The following is an 18,268-nucleotide window of genomic DNA, read 5'->3' on the forward strand; positions in this document are numbered from 1 at the left end:
AAATAATACTATCGACGTACAAAAGATGTCGCCATTAGTAAAAATTCTACTTTGTCCAACGTCCACTCTTCTTTTGATGTCACTACTAGTCTGCTGCAAATGTTAGCTGTTAACATTAATCATTCCCACAAATTGTGTTCAAGTGTTCATGTGATTCCTTGAGATGATCAAACTTGAATTTTGTTAGTTTCTTAAGTTAAGAGTAATCTAACTGCTTGTCTTATTAACAGTGGAGAGTGTAATTCAACTAATTTCAAGTGAAAAAGTTACCAACAATCAACTCATCATTGTTGTCAAGCTACCGTTAACCTGTAAAAATCTTGGTTCACCCATTTTGCCCTTTTTGTGCTTCAACCGTATTTAACTTTGCCTGCTTTTTTGCCTGTTTATTGTTTCCAATTTATTTTAATTTGTTTTCTTTTGGGTTTTTTACTTCTTGTGTTGTACCTTGACATTTATGATTTGCATGTATTTTATGCTTGTAATCAATTAATTGGATACTGCCAATGGTTTAATATGTTCAAAATAAAATATTAGGTAAGATCTTTTTTTTTATTTGCACTTTGTCTTGTCTTTTCTTGTTTTCTTGCTTTCGCTTAATCATCAGACTATTTATCATTGCTATTAGGCTTGAGTTTTTCAATTTGACATTGCACGTCAGTCTATCGACAAACATTAAGATTTAATTTTGATTAGGCTTTTCCTGTTGATTAATAAATTTGATAATTTCAATGCATGTTCCTGGACCCAATCAGTGTTTATAATTTATTTTTTCACTACTTATCGCCAATTATATATATTAGAGAGTTATTTAAATGGCAATTAACACATTGTAATGATTGTCATCACCATCACATCACTATAGAGATGATATTGAATCCACTAAATATCCACTAATGAGTGAAACAATTAAAATGGTTAATTAACCGGGTAAAAATGAGTTTTGTTTTCATTTAAATATTTGATGATTGGTTGGTTTGATTAGTGGTGAAAACAGGTTAACAGGGAAACTTGATTAACATTGATCACTTGTAGCATAATTGTCATCATTAATACTTATTATATTACTAATGTAGATGAAAGAAAAATCGGGTCAAGTGACGGATCAACAAGATAATAATAATATCATGCAATTTAAAACTAATAATAATTATAAAAGTTATTAGGAATAACAATTAAAACTGACGAGACTAAACACTTCTTCCAAAACCAACCAGACTTTCATATAACTAGATGCATTTCATTTTGACCCATTGATTTCATTTGATTACAACCATTGATGCAAATTTAAAGTCCAATCAAACAATTGCTTTAAAGATGGTCAAGAAAGATTTGATGATTGAGTTGAATATCAATTAACCAGATTTCAACCAGATTATCACAATTTTTCAACTTTTCCGGTGACCATTAACCAACTAAATAACTGTACTGTTAACTGCAATTTTCAAATTTTCTTGTTGGCCGCTATTACCATTATTATAATGATGAAAAGTGAACTAATTACTGTCAGTAAGAGAGACAAAAAACTAATTGTAATGATTACTTTTGCTATGAATTAAAAAAATTGAGGCCAAAATAATGAGGGTTTCAATCATTTTTATTACAAGTTAATAGTAAAACAATGATTTTAACACATAATAATCAGAGTTTCAATGTTGTTAACAAGATTGTTATGAAAATTAATACAAAAATTCCCGTAGAAATTAAAAATAGCATTGATATTAAAATTGATCAACAATAAATTCCCATTTATTTTGCCTTAAACATGAAAGTATGTTTACTGGTCAATACTTCAACTTTTTAACCTTTTTTCTGCTCCTTTTCAATCAAATTTCAACCAAATTACCATTTTCTTAGTAAAATCAATGTTAATTGTTGCTGATCCCATTAATTTGAGGGCATAATTTTGACCAACAATAATTTATCGGACAGCCTCATTTCAAAGTAGCAATAGACTGGTTCCATGAACGGGTCACAGTTACATGATGAAGATGCCTTAAAGTCACTTTCTTATTTCAAAAAGTTACGTGTAATCATCAAGACGATGAAGATGAGCAGTTGAAATGAAGAAAAAAAATTAATGGTTAACTACTGGTTATTACTTTCTATTGAGTAAATTGTAAAACCAGTTTCAAGATTTGAACTAAAAAAAACGAAGGCAAATTTTGATCCTAGCCATAAACAATCTTTAGCCCTACCTATTTCATCCTCATCATTATCATCTTTGTTGCTCTGATTTCAATTTTCTTTTTTTCTCCGAGACACTTTCTTCTCATCACTCACCTACTTTTTTATTACCATCATTGACCTGACCCAATATACGATGAAACCAAAGGTCACTGTTGGTTAACTTTGCCTAAATAGGTAAACATCTCTATGGTAACATAACCGTCATCGGTATTACATTGGTATGCAGTAAACTGACCTGATACCGTTACGCATCCTTGTAATCATCTTAACCATTTAATCAGCTGACCTGGTTTGCTTTTCACCATTTTTTCATCTTCATCTTTTTTCTCTCGTTTTCTTCTTTAATACTTCTTTTACTACTTGTTGTCTTGATTCAGTTCTCGTTTCCATCTCTATCTTGTTTTTTTCATGGTTCAATCTTGTTCGGATAAAGATGAACCTGATGATGATAATGATAATGAAGAATGGACAGAATGGGAAAAGAAAGGAAGGAAAGTTTAAAGAGAAAATAAAAGAGAAAGGAAATGAAAGAGAAGAAGATGAATTTGAATTGAGGTTGGGAACAAAATGGAAGCCATGGTCATCATCATTAGTGTCGTCAGGATGAATTTTTCAGTCCACTGTGTGATCATCATAATCATAACCATCAACAGTAACAACAACATTCAGGATGTAATAATAAAATAATTCATGCAACAATTGAATGATTTGAAAAAAAATGTTTTTCCACTTCCATTTAATTTTTATGTGCAATGTTTTTGCCATAAAAAAAGTCTCTTCATTCAAATCATCAAATCAATTGTTATAAGGAAAACAAAAGTCAACTAATAACTAATAATCATTTAATCATTGATTTATTTCCTTATAAAACAACCAATGATTTGAGCTAAAAATATTGCCTCAAATAATTCATATTATGTCATAAAATGAATTAAGTGATCAGAAGAATTGAAAAACATTTTCATCGATAAAATGGCCAACAATTATCAGGAAATTTTTCACCATTTCAGGCTCAACACTTGAATTTTATGATATCATTTGTAGGCATTAATTATATCTTAAGGTTACCTTTCATTATCACCTTTTTTCCTAACCTTTTATGTTTGTTTGCTTTTAATTTGTTGACTTTGTTTCCATTGAATATCAACATGAAATGCTGATGATTATTATGATAAATGAATGTGTGATGAGTGTTCAGAAGTAAAATAATAAACTTTCACATGATAACCCTTTTTGCACCATGAATTACTTGTAAATTTGTTGATAAGTGATGATGATATTATGTTAATAATAATGATGGTAAAAATTGAGCTCAGACCAATCCTTTTCAGTGAATCAACACGAAAATTCGTGATAAACATCAGATCAGATGAAAGAAACGTATAAACACGCATTCAAGGTTTTCACTTGCTTTCTACCTGAAAAAGCAGCTTCCATATAAAAATGATAACAACAATATAATACATATAATATTAAAATTTAAATTCAAATCTTTTCTCACAATATTACCTTTCTTTTCACGTTGTTTATTCATCAAATTTACTTCTTTTTTCCCTCTTCCTTTTCATCATTTTATCATCTATCATCATGAAACAGATGAGGTCACCCTTTTCAGTGTGAATCTCAAATGTTTCATAATGATTCAAAATTCAGTCATCAAAATGCTATTATATTAACATTGACAAAAGTTGCCAATTTACACCTTTTTAAATCATTTGATCTTGATTCTGCTTTTACTTGATATTGAAAAACTTTGAAACAGCTTCTAAAATTGAGTCTAGCTTGGTCAATGAACTTCTGAAAACTACAAGATTATCCAATTTGAATTTGAAACAAATGAAAGACTGAAACTTGCTTCAGGTCATTAACTTGTTAATGTTAATCTCGATTGATTAACATTAACAATTACTTTCCTATGTTAATTGGCCTTTGATTGTAAAGTTGATTGAAAACTTTTCATCAATTTAAATATTTTTGGTTCAGCTTTTCTTGCCTTTATGAGGCACTTTTCACTGTCTATAAAAAGTATAAAAATTTGAAAAATTTTGCTTTGAAACTCATGGAACAATTGCATCCGGAAATGATGCTTCTTAAGTTTCTGTGAGTTAATCTTTTCACATGGTTGTTTCATTATAAAGAAGCTTATAAGATGAAGAAAATCGGAAAAAGTTTTACAATTCAAAATGATCTCATGATTTGAAAGGCAATCTGTACTATTCATCTTGAAAGATTCATTGTTTACACAGAAACTGGTCAGATTACCTTGAACAAGAAGATGAGAAGAAAAATGTTCAAGACAATTGTTTCCTATGATAATCAGATGATGAAGAATATTTTGGATTCTCTTTTTTCTTCTTCCAACAGTTGAAATGAAGTTTCGATGATTGAAAGATGAAATGTTGGCGAAACAGCCCATGAAGAAAACAAATTCTTAACAGAATTGAATTGAATCAAGTTGATGAGTTCATTGTTGCCTTGATATTTTTTTGCCTTATTTACGCTTATTACTTGAAATACATCAATTTTACCTTCAACTTGATAGTCAAGAGAATCATTGAAACATCATTCATGATAATTGGATGATGAAGATGATATACAAAAAAATGGATGAATAATACTTTCAGGCCAAAGGCTTAACAATTTCAATTGTCCAATTTAACCATTCAAGATGAATTAAATCACCAGACACTCCCATGGTAAATTGAAATTGTTGCTGTTATACATATTTAATGGGCAATATTAGATTATCCAGAGTACATGAAATAAATGATTAACCATGAGTTGTTAATTGTTCATCAACATGATCATTACTCCATTATAATTAAACCTTTTCATGTTTTAAATATAATTGGAAAGAAGCTGGTTAAGTTAATTAGAGCGAAATTAAGTAAATAAAACAACAATTTAACCAGAAAACAAGTAAACAACAAGGTTAAAGCAACTAACAGTTATAATTGTCAATCCTTTTCCTTATTAAAATGTTAGTTTATTGTCAACCCATTGTACTAACTAGAATTAAAAAAACAAGGTAACAATCAATGTTAATTGTTTAATCAATGTTGATCCATATTACAGTTAAAGCACATAACTGGTAACATCAATGAAGAAACCAGAAAATGAAAAATCCAAACCTAACCTTTTTTATTGTCAAAAATGAGGATTTGATTTTTTTGCTCTTCCATTCAATGATAATAATATAATAATCTGACAACTATCCATTAATTTTGATTTCACAGGAAGATGAATGAATGAATTTAAAATGGTTTAAACCAAATTGTGATAAAATTGATTTGACTTGAATACTAAGAGAGTATCAAAATGTGCTTCTGAATAAACCTTTACCAAGTTAACTATTTAATCATGTAACACAATAACACAAGTTGATAGTATTAATGATTTAGTTAATTAGCGCAAAATTAGATAAGCTGAAGAGCAAAAATGCTCGAATTTCAGGTCACGCCAACGGTTCTTCGGAATCATCATCTTAGCCTGAAAAAAATAACTTGAAACACTCACACAATTTATTCTGAAACTTGTTTTTTTCAGTGAAACGTTATTTGATTAAAAAAAGCAAGTATATTTGTATTAAAATTGATTGCAAGACATAATTAAATGTTGTGAGAAAAATGTAATTGAAAAAAAGTTGTGATTCAATCTCAATTGTGATTACAAGTTGTCAAAATCATTTGTATTAAGTAATTGTAATCTAAAAAGGTAACTGTTAATTTCAATATTATCACTGCTAATATTAACTGTTAGTTTGATTGCCTGAAAACATTAGCTTTTGACTTTCAATATTAAACAGCTTGTGAAAGATTAAATTTAATTTTCAATTAACAACCAACCTTAACCAATAATGATTACAGTTAACTTATTGATAATTAGTCAAAATGGTACATTAATAAATTGATTGTGAACTTGAAAAAAAGTGGTTCTTAATGGATTCTCATTGTTAATTCAGATTCAATTGAATGGTTAAAAGTAAAATGAATTTTTAAAAAAAGCAATGATAATGATAATTATTGAAACAAAACCCAATCAAAATGAATCAATGATCGTGATTGTTTTTGCTTTTCATTTTCATCACAATCACTAAATTGTAATTGTAAAAAAGCCTTGAGTTATCGTCTTAAACATTAATTCAGATCATTTCAGGTCACCCTGGAGACAAACCAGATTAATGTTTGCTTTAATAACAAGATCAACCATTTACAACAATTTAACAACTGTTCTAGAAAACAATTGAAAACAATTCAACTATTGATGTTAACATTTTGCTGAATAGTGATTCAAGCTGATCGTTTTACAATAATTAAGGCAACATGTAAAACAATTAAATTTCAAGGTTAATTGTAAATGATCAGCAAATGCATTTCAATCTCAAATTTACTCTAATAAAATGTAAATGTAGCTTTACAAAGCAACTTTGAAAATTATTTTTACATTATTTTTCAATCTTATTACATCGGTTTCAAGGCAACATCTAATAGTAATGGCAACACTTGCCAGTAAATTGTTTTCATATTTGATAATTTTAGATCGTTAATGATCATCAAATTGTATCGAAAAATATTGAATTTGAAATTTACAATTTTATCATTTCTTTGGAAACCCTTCACCATGAAAAAGGCTCCGTCTTTTATTGACCTCAAGGTTGTTGGCCGTTGTTTTTATTTCAGTTAAACCAACAGGTTCCGAAAGTTTCAGATAAACTTCACCATTGAGGTTTTTTTTGTACACAACTTGCACACCTCTTTGTCTGTAACTTTCAACTTGCAAATCAAGATTGAGATGCAAATCTGTTACCTGTTGTTAATGTTTTTTTTTTGCATTTTTGGTTATTGCTGTTAATGCTGTTTACCATGATCATGATGAGTAACAAGGATTGAAAAGATAAGGAAAGGATGAAAGTTGTTGGCGCAATATTAAAGTTGAAAGTGAGGAAGAGTCAATTTGAGCGTGAAGATTGGTGAGAAGATGATATGATTATGATTATAAAGAAGCTATTAGTTGTTATTGTGTTGTTTGATGGTGCCAATTGTTACTCCTATTTCAATAGACAATCAATTTTAAATGACTGAATCAATGTAAGCATTTTTTAGGGAAACCTTTTTTTTATTACAATGTTAAGTTTGTGGATTTGCTCAACTTAACAATCAGTTGTTTACTTTCAACTCAAGGTTAATTGTTATTAAACTTGTTTTTGCCGTTTTTGCCATCTTTTTCATCTTTCATCTTCTCTTGCTATTCCTAATGATGATTAAGAAAATGAAAAATATACAATTTGCTTGCTTTTTCATTGTAATTTATTTACTTTACTGTTTCCCTTTCTGAATGTTCAATGACTATAAATTATGACTATTATGATTGCTGTTAATTTCATTGTCTCCGGAAGTTTAACTTGATTCTAATTCTCACAATATATCAATAACAATTTAAACCTCTCAAATGAAAATAACAATCATTTGCATCAAATGGTTAACTTTATCAGCTTAATCAAGTGTAATTGTAGAAGACGGTTTATTGTTTATTTGGTGAAAATATCAACTTTCAAGTAAATTTAATTTTCTTATCAACAATCATATTACCCTTTTTTAATTATAAATTTATCTACTCCCATTAATTAATGATAAACTTTCTCATAGCCATTCTCATGAGCATCAAAATTCCTAGAATTTATTATCAACATGAGTTTGTTTTGCACTGAATTTCAAAAGTTTGGAACCGGTATATTCTTTGATGTAGGCACGAAATTATTGAGTAAATTGGTTGAATTTTTTTGGGTGTGCAGATCTGAGTGATCTTTTGTTATGAAAAAATGAATCTGATTTGTTTTCGGTTATCTGTAATTTTAGTTTGAAGTTCCGACAACAGAGACTAATTAGCTCACCAGTTTAGAACCACTGATTTTTAAAGACAACCAGTTTGAATAGCGTCATGTGCTGGTGAATGCGATTTAATCAAACTGTTATTTTGTCAACAGTTAACATCAAGAAACTACACAGAGCTGAGTTTAGTTTTGACAATTACCAATCTGGTTTGTTCAATTTATGTTAATGCGTCTCTGTTGATCTCCAATCAAATCACAATTTGGATATTTTATCAATGAGTCATGACAAATCTTTTGCCAACTCGAAGCTATATGATAAAAGTTCTCGGGCTTCGCCCTTGATAGTAAATCATAACTTATCGTCGTAGTCTAATAATACATAAAATAATGATTTGATAACAAAGTGTTTACTAAAATATTATCAAAAACACTTATCAGCTTTTATTTTGAAATCGTTTCTATGGAAAACAGTTTCCTAACGATCTAAACTCACCAACTCGAAATTTACCAACAAAATAGTTTTTAGGTGCGTAATCATTCCTTGAAGTTTGATCTGAAGCTGGACCTCTTGCTGAAGATCTCATTCCATCCATTTTAACCCGAATTTATTTTCCCATTGTTTTACCGGGAAAATTAAAGAAACTTCATAAAATTATCAGAATGCAATGAAACTTGAAGAGATGATTTACTTCTCATTGAAAAAGTATTACAAACTTCATCCAGATTGACAATCCTTTTTAGCAGCAATTAATTTTGAATTATTTAATTAAATTGCAATTTGGGTCACAAATTAAATACTGTTTAATGTTTAAACCGGGAAAATTATCACTATTACTATTGTATTGTACAATATTTATATTGTTGAATTAAAGTTGGGTTGTTTGCGATTCATTGATTCAATTGAATGTAATAGTAAATAATGAAGATGACAATTTTTTCTTCTCAACTGGGAAAATGTTCAGTTTGTTCATGTGACTTACATTTTACAATCAACTGCAATTAACTCACAATTTTTACAATTTCAAATGTTGATGGTCTATTAAAAATGCTGTCATCAATTGTTCACTCTCACTGTTCCTTTCATCATCCATTGTTATTGAATATCAATCATTGTACCAATGTGGTCTAACCTACTGCAAGTTGATTGATTAATACTTAACAACAAAATGACTTACAAAGGGTTTAATTAAAGCACGATTGAGAGACGAAGAAGAAGAAACTTAATGATAATAATTTACTTACAGGTTGAGCTATACTTAGAGATGAAAACCTTGCAAGTTCTCAACTTTCACCTGCAATTATGATTCATTAAACAGGTTAATTCTGAGAATTCTGTGAAAGTTTCATTTCTAAAATTTGATAATTAATTGAATGGAGAAAAGGTGAGGAACATAAAGAAAACCAGGAAACATTCAATTCTAAATTCATCAAATAAAGTTCAATGGACGCATGAAATGATATCATTTTATGATTTATAAATATAGTTGGCCATTTTGATTAACTCCAACTATTAGTCAAAAAATGAGTTTAAAAAATTAATTAGATTAGTGTTGAGATGAAAGTTGAAACTTTTATCCATTCACTTGCGGCAATCACAAAAAATTGATCATTTTAAATTTCGTCACGTAAATGAATTAAATGAAAACAATTCTTGATTGTCTTATCACAAACTTTTCAATTGAATCATATTCAGATTTTAAATGCGATTTCAAATGTTGATTTATGTTTGAAATGAAATGCAAAGATACAATCAAAGTAAACATTTTGGTTACCGCAATGTCCATGCGAAAGGTTTTTTTCATGGAAATAACAAGAAAATTATTTTTTTGTTTCTTTCGCTTTCAATTTACATTCCATCATAAGGTTTTCCTTTTTCATGGTAATGAAGATGATGGCGAAATAGAGAGTGATTTATGGTTATTCCAAGTGATCCTTGAAGCGTTTTCTTCTCAATATAGCTTTCTCTCTTTGATCATCTTCTTCTCAATCTTACTGTACAGCCATTCGTTATTTTACCAAACTTAATCACTTTCCACTAGTTAATCATCATCATAATCATCATTACTACTGTTATTATTATCATTCGTTCATTTGGTTATCAGCTTTAAAAGTTTCAGTAGCAATGTTGACTCTCTGTGGGAAGGCGCCATATACTTATACGCCTATTCACAATGATTTACACTTTAATGGCAACAGATTATCATCATCATCATCATTTTAATAACAATAATAATCTATAGTTTTTACTGTGTTTGGCTTCAAATTTTGGGTGAGAAAAATTTCATGCATCAAAACCCATTTTTACCTGTGTTTTTGACTTTATTTTACCATTTTATAAGCATCATCATCATCATCCTCTTCTAGATGATTCACAAATTGTTGCCGAAAATTGTTTACTCAAATGTATACTCAAAACTGATTTTCAGGATTCACAAGAGAGGCTTAGATGATGATCAAGTGCGAGAAAAAATAACACTTATATTCCAATGTTTTTATTGTTGTAATCATAATTGTATCCACATTTTTACTATCAATGGTTAACAATGGACTCAATTTTTTGTTAACAATCAACAGATTGTCCAATAAATGAGCCATCATTACTTTTCTCCTTTCCCATTGTCCTGCAAAACTCAACATTGAATTGTTTCTCACAAAATTTTCTTAATATTTATTACTAATTCATCTTGATTGTTAACCATTATTCACACCAATTTTCAACTGATTGATCATATTATTTATTTCAATTCCAAATTACCACCCAACAAGAATAATCTGAACAGGAAAATCACGAGAAATTAAACACACCGTGAATGATTAGTCAAATTGATGATTTAGATTCTCAATCAAAAATGAAAAGCTTCATTTTAAAACATTTCCAATAAATCATGAACCATTTTTTTGCGATTAATTTTGTTTTTCTTTCAAATTTTCAAACAAAACCATCGTCATTCAAATTGTTGACTTGATTATGTTTTCAAACCAATGATCTCATTTATTGAATGATAATGTTTTATCAAAACAGACAACAGTAACAATTACAATAAATTGATCGCCTTATTGGTAAACAGTTTACTGTAGTTTAGTTTACCATTAATAGTGATTTCAAGTGGATCTGATTGTCTATCATTTTGTTTGATTAAAGCTCAACAATTAAGCCAGTAATTTAACTGTTTACAACTTTCTTTTGTGCCTTTTATCTTCAAAGTGAATTGACATTGAATTTTTGTTATCAAACAATATTGCCAATTAATTATCAATTAAGGTCAGTCAACTTGTATAGCTTGCTTTGACTGATTTCAAATTTACTGGTTCATCCATACATCATCAATGTATCATAATTGTTTCAATTCAAGTTCAACATCAATGATGAACTAAATTCAATCTTTTTCCTTCTTTCTCATTCATCTTACCATGTTATACTTTTTTTTGTGTGTGTAGTTAACTAGTTTACTTGATCATCTTACATGATGAATCCCACTTTATACCTTTTTGTTACCAACAATTAATGTTAACTTATTTACCTTTTTTCTTCTTCTTTTCTTCTGATTGTTTTTGCCTTTGTTTGGTTATCATTACTTTGGATGGTTATTTAATTGACAATAACAATTTTGTCGTCAACAATTGAACAACAAAACAGCAGACCCGATGATGCCATTTACCGCTATTTGATGAACCATTTTGGGTTAAACAAGTACTTGTGTGGAGGCAAGCAAAACTGAAATAAAACGTGAAAAATCGCAAGACAATAAACATTACAAAAAGGACCATTTTGGACCGATTATAACCACCAAAAAACTTGTCCACCATGAACCAGGAAAATTACCACAATGGTGGAGTTAAAATTCACCTTTATGAAGATCCATTAACATTAAACATTCAAACTCCAAAACCACCGAATTCAGCTCCATATGAGATTCCTTTCATCAATTCACCAGCAGTTATTACCGCCAATGGTACAACAACCATGATAGTTACCGATGGTTGTGCCACTTTAGGACAGCGTAAATCATCGATTCCTCGCTTACGGTCATCCAAATCAACTTCTGCCCTGAATAACCATTGCAATAATAATTCAATAAAATCACCGGTCAACGGTTCATCGACAACTAATCTGGATGAGAATGAAATTTATCAAATTGAACGCTTCTACTTGGCCCATAAAACCTTTGTTTATGTATCTCGATGTATGGCCAACCTGTATTTTACCAAAACTGATTTAATAAATGAGGGAAGAGTTTCATCTCCGCGTTCCCATGAATGGTCACTGGAGCGAACTGGTGTTCCCTTGATTATATTTGATAAGGGTGAAACTCGAGCTCGAGATAAGCGCCAGTTAAAGATTTGTCTCGCTGAAAGAGGAACTGGTTTTAATTTGTGGGGCGATGTCATTGACAATTTAACCGATTACAAAGCTGTCCATCCATGTTTCCATACACTCTATTTATCCTGTGATCATCGTCAAATGGCTGGACTTTCATTTGACTCATCTGAAGCTGCAGCTGACTTTTTACGTAACATTGAGGCGATAACTTGTGACCCGTTAAACATTGCCCTGTCTGCGCCTAAAAGGTTAATCAAAAAAGACGTCAAACCAAAGTCTAAAAGTAAACGAGACTCTTACAGATTACCTCGTAAAGAGGACATTTCATCTCCATGTTTATTTCAACATGTAATCAATGTGGACACTAAAGATTTTGATCGTCTCTTTTCAATTTCATCTTTGGTTCCTCATCGACTCAACCCGGAGCTTAGATCACTTCATTCACTTAACACAACCTCATCTGTACCACCTCCTTTCCTCTCCTCACCATCACCTGTTGCCTCGACAACTTCCAATTCTTCCATGACAACAACATCTTCAGAAAATTCTTCCAATTTTTCCGTTTAACCGACAAAAAATAAAAGACAAAGAATAACCTTTCAGATAATATCCATACTGATCCATCAGTCTTGTCCATCAATATTGGAATCAATTTCAACTTCTTGAACAAGTCAACCCTTCCATCGTTGCTTGATATCTTTCATAATCAACTAAATCACCCACATTGACTGCATTCATTATTTGACTTGTTGTCAAAGTTATGATTGATTCTTTTCCTTTATTTCTCAACTTCTACCTTCCTCATTGGATTGATTTTAATCAAGACTCCATTTTTTGGTCCTCAACCGAGAGTAACTTATTTTTGTTACATCTTTCATTTATAACTTGTCATTTCATTTTCATCCAACTTTTTATTTGCTTTACAAAAAAAGACATGATCAAGAGTTTTAAGCCTTTAATCATCATTGATTGCTGAAGTGCTTTAGAAATTATTCCAATCTTTTCATAAATGGTCTAATTATTAACTCTGTTTGAATTGTTTTGTATATATAGACAACTTTGAACAATGTGCTGATGAGTGAAGATAATTATTGTAAGTGCCAAGTTCAAAAGAAAGATATGAAACAAATCTCACAAAAGTAACTGAAGATAACCAATCATTTAAAATACATTGATACAAAAAAAGTAAATTGTTGTTCATCATCAGTATCATCACTTCTCAAAACTTCAATTGTCATTAATCCAATTTCATAAACAATTCTACTTGATCTACTCGACAATTGTAATACTTTGTACATTACCTCCAATATATTTCTATATATTACATTGATATAGCATATAAATATGTAATTGCATTATTTTCATCAATGGTTTTAACAAAGATAAATATCTTTTAGTTAATCAATAAATGTTAAATTTAAAAAACAATCATGTGAAATTATTTTTTGCTTGAGAATTAACGGCTCGGGAAAAGGGATTGACGGTGACAAAAAAGACCGAATGACGAGAGAGAGACAAAAGAATGGTAAAGGGGTGAGGTTATGAAATGGAAGATTACAAGATGATTTTGGATTGAAGAGAAAGTTAGATTGAGTTGGAAAAGCCAAGAAAAACAATGAGAAACATTTGAGCTCCATTAAAGTTGGAAAATTATTTAACATGCACAATCTTTTTCAATGGGCTAAGAATTGGATCAAATTGGCTTTCTAGGGAAAGTAAGAAGCCGGTGTTGGCTTCTTCGGAGGCAATTAAGGTGATCATTATTGGCTGATGATTGAAATGAATGATTTGGAAAGTGTCATATAGACAGGTGATTGTTTTACATCGTCCGGATCCAAGTTTAGAGGCTTGTTCACAGGCAATTCCAGTGGAAAGCAGGAAATTTGGTTTTAATGAAAGCTCTGGAGGTCTGTCGGTGGTTGCTAGGTGAAAAAAGATTAAAATAGAGAAAATGTAAATTAGAAAATATGTGTAATAACAGTGATAATCAATTTTTTACGAGTCATAATGCAACTTAATTGGGGATACAAGAGAAACTCGTAAGGGATGACGTAAATTTTATTGTCAATATCCGCTGCAAGACATTGAAATTGGATATGAAAGTGAAAGTGACAAGAAATAATGAAAGGGAGGATTAATGAGTAAGCATGATAATGGGTTAGAATTTTAAAGGTAATACGATGTACCTGCGATCAATAATAAAAGTGTTAGAATTTAAGATTCATTACACAGCAGTTATATGTTGACGGGATGGAAACAGTTTGTTAGAAGATTGATTAGAAGATTTACCTTTAATTATTGGAATTCCATCTCTATCAGTTATCAAGATGGCTTGCAACCCTTCAGTTGTATTGATTAGATGGTTGAGATCTCTCCGGAGTTCCTAATTAGATTAGATGGAAAATTAACAGAAAATACAAAGAGTGTGTCAGCACAGGTATCCAAGAAAATAACAGAAATTGACACTTACCTCACTTAAAGACATGGTTGGTGGAAATTTGTTCATCTGAATAGATCAAGAAGTGATTAAAACAGAGGAATAATTAAAACGATTCTCTATCTGACAAAACAAAATAATAACAAAAAAACTCCTTATCCTTTTTTGATTACAAGCTGTACAAGCTGTCAGTAGCTCCATCTATGCAATATCAGGCTTAAAATGAAGACCCAATAAAATTAAAGCGCAGCAGCCAAAATTTGATTTCATTTTCAAATTATCTTCACCAGTGAAACAAATTTTCTCTAATTAATCATGACCTGTGATAATCAAGAATCAACTAACAAACCTTGTTGTAAAAATAAGCAAGTGAAAATGGTCACTATCAGTGAGGTAAGTAGGCAAAAATTGATTATTTGTGGTCTTGTAAAACTAATGCTCTGCTATTTTACCCAAACAAACCACCTTTAGTTACCCTTGTATGGAAATCCTTATCCACCAGCTGATAAAATTGATTCTGGTGAACGTGGTATGATTGAGGAAAGTATTGGAGCCATGCGAATGGCAATCAAAGATAACCTAAAGTTTCTCGATGGATTCACCACGCGAGCCAAAGAAATTATTGATACAGCCAAAGCTCACTCTATGACAACAATAGATTATATTACCGATGAAGAAAACACAGTACCTAAAGCATTAGCCATCTCCGGCAGTGGACTTTTTGGTCTTTTATTGGCTTCTAGACGAGGATTGTTCAAAAAGTTATTGTATACAACAACGGGTGCTGGTGTTATGACTGGAGTCTGCTATCCTAAGCAATCAGGAGAAATGTTAAGCGTTGCTGGTTATATTGTGAAGAATAAGGGATTCCCATTAGTTAATGAATATACCGGCATAGATCTTAACCAATATTTTAACAAAGATAATGAAAAGGACAAAGATGAGAAAAAAGGAAAAGACCACCAATCTTAAGGAATCTTCAAGAAACCGGAACACTCCAATAATAATTGCAATCTTTTAGTCTTTAATTCTGACTAGATGAACTCATCACAGTTACCTTTTAGATTCATCTTGAGAATGATGGTCGATTGGAACCAAATGCTTTATTTAGATTGTTATATTTCATTAAATCATTCAGTTGTGATTAAATATTAACTAACCAATTATTGGACAATATATTTATTATACACTTAGCTTAATCAATTATCATTACAAACCGTAGATAGCTGATCATTTCAGTCGATCTCTAGTTTCTTTTTATGGACAATTTTTACCTTTCTATCGATTTGAAAATGTTTTTTTCACATCTTTGTTTAGTGCGAATTTTTATTACGATAACTTTATTTCGGAATCGTCTGCGATTTTTAATTCAGTAAATAATCGAAAAAATAAGTTTTTAAGGGATTTTAAATGATAAAAGTAAAAAATAATTTCACTATAATCTTTAAATTAGTTCATATTTAATGGTATAAATTCGTATTCTTTAATAATTTCTTGTAACGGTTAAGTCGATATATTTAAGCCCAAGAACGATCCATGATGCGTCCAAATTATGCTTGAACGTATCTAAATTTTTCAATAATTTTAACATTTCATTTAGTCTTCGCAATACACTTCTACGACAAATTGAATGAGTTATGTTTCCTTTCAAGCCAATCCCTGTAACGCTTTTTTATAATTTTACCAACATCCGAAATTGCATCTGGATCTTTCATGTTAATAATACAAGAAGCAAATATGGTTTTATTTTCTTGGAAAAATTGTAATCAAATCGCTGCGATGGAAATAATGAATTAGGTTAACATCTGTGACGATTGCTTATTAGTAGCCCTTTGATTTTTACACAAGTTATATTGAAATTTATGTTTGACAATATTGGTTTAAACAAAGTGATCCTAAAACTGAAAATAAATTGGGTTGACTGTGAAAAATTGTTTTAAAATGAAGCAAATCTGTTTATGCTTGAGTCTATTAGTTTTTCATGTAAATGCGCTGGTTGTACCAAACACAACCCACATTCCTGGTCACCATTTAGAACGTATTAGCAGACAGTTGCTTGATCCTATTTCCAGTGGTGATCCTTCATTCATGGCAGTGGTTATTCATGGAGAATGCGAGCATTTGTGCGGAGGAGTTTTCCTGACACCCCAACATATCCTGACACTTTCAGATTGTGTTAGAAAGTAAGTATGAAACAACCAAAAGTAACCTGTTAACTTAAAAACTAATTTGAACCCATTTTCAACCAGAGACAAAAACAAGATTAAAATATACCCAAATATTCCCTATTATTTGCCTCATTGCGATGAAGATCACACCGTTTTCCCCATTGATAAAGTAATTTTTATGCCTGGTTATGACCCAAAATCACACGATAAATCACATGCAACCAGTTTGGCCATAGTTCATCTGGAAAAACCAGTGACCACAGTAAAGAACATTTCGGTCAATCATGATAATTTTGACGCCAACCAGGAAACAATTTTGTTCACTTTGGGTATCAATAGACCACTCCATGTTGATGATTTTGTTGATCCACAAAAGTGTCAAACTTTATGGCCAGAAGGTGGACCAGTAATTTGTGGTTCTCTTCGTGATAAAGGCACACCACACAAATGTACTCTGGTTCCTGGTCTGCCTTTGATTATTAATCATAAAGGTCAAGCCTACCTTAAAGGCCTTTTTGTAGATCCTTTGAGTTGCCCACCGAAAGATGTGGTTTACGTTAATGTAACAGCTCATTTAAATTGGATCCTATTGGCAACTAAACCCGTCACTGGCCAACGTGATTCAAGTAATGGCCCATTGGTTATGAGAAAAGTCCATCCACCAATCTATCCTGATCTCCATGTCCATAGAGTCTGGCCTTTTGCACCCCCTGAACATCATACTACTGATAATAGTCAACACAACTCGAGTGCTAATCATGTAGGACAAGGTTGCATTTGTAATTGTGAAAAGTATCGATCCAACAATTCCTATTCTTTGTATGGCGACAATGACGATCCATTTCAACCAACAGAAAGAAGCAACAATAATAATAACAATAATAACGGTGTTCATGGCGGTGTTCACAATCAAAATCAAAATCATAACGACTAACTAATCGTAATGTTCAACATTTAAACTAACTTCAGCACACAAAAATAGTACTGATCGAAAAAATGTCTAAAATAGTCTGTTTTTAATGAATTGATGTAACTAAAAACCATAAATAAATTAATAAATAATGCCAATAATTTAATTTCTAATGGGCAAATTAATTAATAAAACATTTAATCAGTATTTGAACACTTAAAATGTAATATTGAATAGTTTTTGTTACAATAAACTACTTATACACTCGATCAATTAAAGTTAAATACTAAAACTTCAATTCATTGAATGTTGAAAATACATTAATTTGAACCGAAAGGATAGTGTCAAAATCTTTGAATTTCGAGCTAAGAGTTGGGACTTTGTGGTTCTGTAGTAGTTTGTAGTTAAAAAT

The 18,268-nt window shown here is 30.6% G+C and overlaps 4 protein-coding genes across 7 annotated transcripts; 3 read left to right on the plus strand and 1 right to left on the minus strand.

The window, feature by feature from the left end:
- The first annotated feature begins 133 nt into the window (after positions 1–133).
- On the plus strand, positions 134–13,769 carry MESR3 (misexpression suppressor of ras 3). Of its 4 annotated transcripts, none has more exons than XM_089266546.1 (2): positions 134–537; positions 11,658–13,769. In XM_089266546.1, the coding sequence occupies exon 2, from the start codon at positions 11,826–11,828 to the stop codon at positions 12,906–12,908; it is 1,083 nt and encodes a 360-aa protein (XP_089122672.1). In that variant the 5' UTR covers positions 134–537; positions 11,658–11,825; the 3' UTR covers positions 12,909–13,769. The 4 variants fall into 4 exon arrangements, with proteins under 4 accessions (XP_089122672.1, XP_089122673.1, XP_089122675.1 ...); XM_089266547.1 differs by having other exon boundaries at positions 11,661–13,769; XM_089266549.1 differs by lacking the exon at positions 134–537 and adding an exon at positions 10,867–11,282.
- Lamtor3 (Late endosomal/lysosomal adaptor, MAPK and MTOR activator 3) lies at positions 13,713–14,909 on the minus strand. The gene is made up of 3 exons (XM_015929649.3): positions 14,812–14,909; positions 14,631–14,724; positions 13,713–14,263 (listed from the first exon to the last, which is right to left on the minus strand). Exons 1-3 carry the CDS (start codon positions 14,845–14,847, stop codon positions 13,992–13,994), a joined length of 402 nt encoding a protein of 133 aa, XP_015785135.1. The 5' UTR covers positions 14,848–14,909; the 3' UTR covers positions 13,713–13,991.
- A 151-nt stretch (positions 14,910–15,060) lies between these two features.
- Mic26-27 (MICOS complex subunit 26/27) lies at positions 15,061–15,941 on the plus strand. The gene is made up of 2 exons (XM_015929648.3): positions 15,061–15,171; positions 15,250–15,941. Exons 1-2 carry the CDS (start codon positions 15,094–15,096, stop codon positions 15,748–15,750), a joined length of 579 nt encoding a protein of 192 aa, XP_015785134.1. The 5' UTR covers positions 15,061–15,093; the 3' UTR covers positions 15,751–15,941.
- A 697-nt stretch (positions 15,942–16,638) lies between these two features.
- On the plus strand, positions 16,639–18,023 carry LOC107362550 (snake venom serine protease Dav-KN-like). The gene is made up of 2 exons (XM_015929643.3): positions 16,639–16,961; positions 17,028–18,023. The coding sequence occupies exons 1-2, from the start codon at positions 16,720–16,722 to the stop codon at positions 17,878–17,880; spliced, it is 1,095 nt and encodes a 364-aa protein (XP_015785129.1). The 5' UTR covers positions 16,639–16,719; the 3' UTR covers positions 17,881–18,023.
- Positions 18,024–18,268: the final 245 nt, after the last annotated feature.

This window comes from Tetranychus urticae, chromosome 1, assembly GCF_039701765.1.
Source record: "Tetranychus urticae isolate SD_2017Ah chromosome 1, NJAU_TeUrti_SD_1.0, whole genome shotgun sequence".
In the NCBI taxonomy this organism is placed as follows: domain Eukaryota; kingdom Metazoa; phylum Arthropoda; class Arachnida; order Trombidiformes; family Tetranychidae; genus Tetranychus; species Tetranychus urticae.

What these genes read in the sequence shown, in the direction of transcription:
- MESR3 (XM_089266546.1), top strand. Translation starts at nt 11,826, where the DNA reads ATGAACCAGGAAAATTACCACAATGGTGGAGTTAAAATTCACCTTTAT.
- Lamtor3 (XM_015929649.3), bottom strand. Translation starts at nt 14,847, where the DNA reads ATGAACAAATTTCCACCAACCATGTCTTTAAGTGAG. An exon ending in CAACCATGTCTTTAAGTGAG is followed by an intron (nt 14,725 to 14,811) that starts GTAAGTGTCAAT and finishes TAATCTAATTAG; the next exon opens with GAACTCCGGAGAGATCTCAA. An exon ending in TGGAATTCCAATAATTAAAG is followed by an intron (nt 14,264 to 14,630) that starts GTAAATCTTCTA and finishes TTTTTCACCTAG; the next exon opens with CAACCACCGACAGACCTCCA.
- Mic26-27 (XM_015929648.3), top strand. Translation starts at nt 15,094, where the DNA reads ATGACCTGTGATAATCAAGAATCAACTAACAAACCTTGTTGTAAAAAT. An exon ending in AAATGGTCACTATCAGTGAG is followed by an intron (nt 15,172 to 15,249) that starts GTAAGTAGGCAA and finishes AACCACCTTTAG; the next exon opens with TTACCCTTGTATGGAAATCC.
- LOC107362550 (XM_015929643.3), top strand. Translation starts at nt 16,720, where the DNA reads ATGAAGCAAATCTGTTTATGCTTGAGTCTATTAGTTTTTCATGTAAAT. An exon ending in CTTTCAGATTGTGTTAGAAA is followed by an intron (nt 16,962 to 17,027) that starts GTAAGTATGAAA and finishes ATTTTCAACCAG; the next exon opens with AGACAAAAACAAGATTAAAA.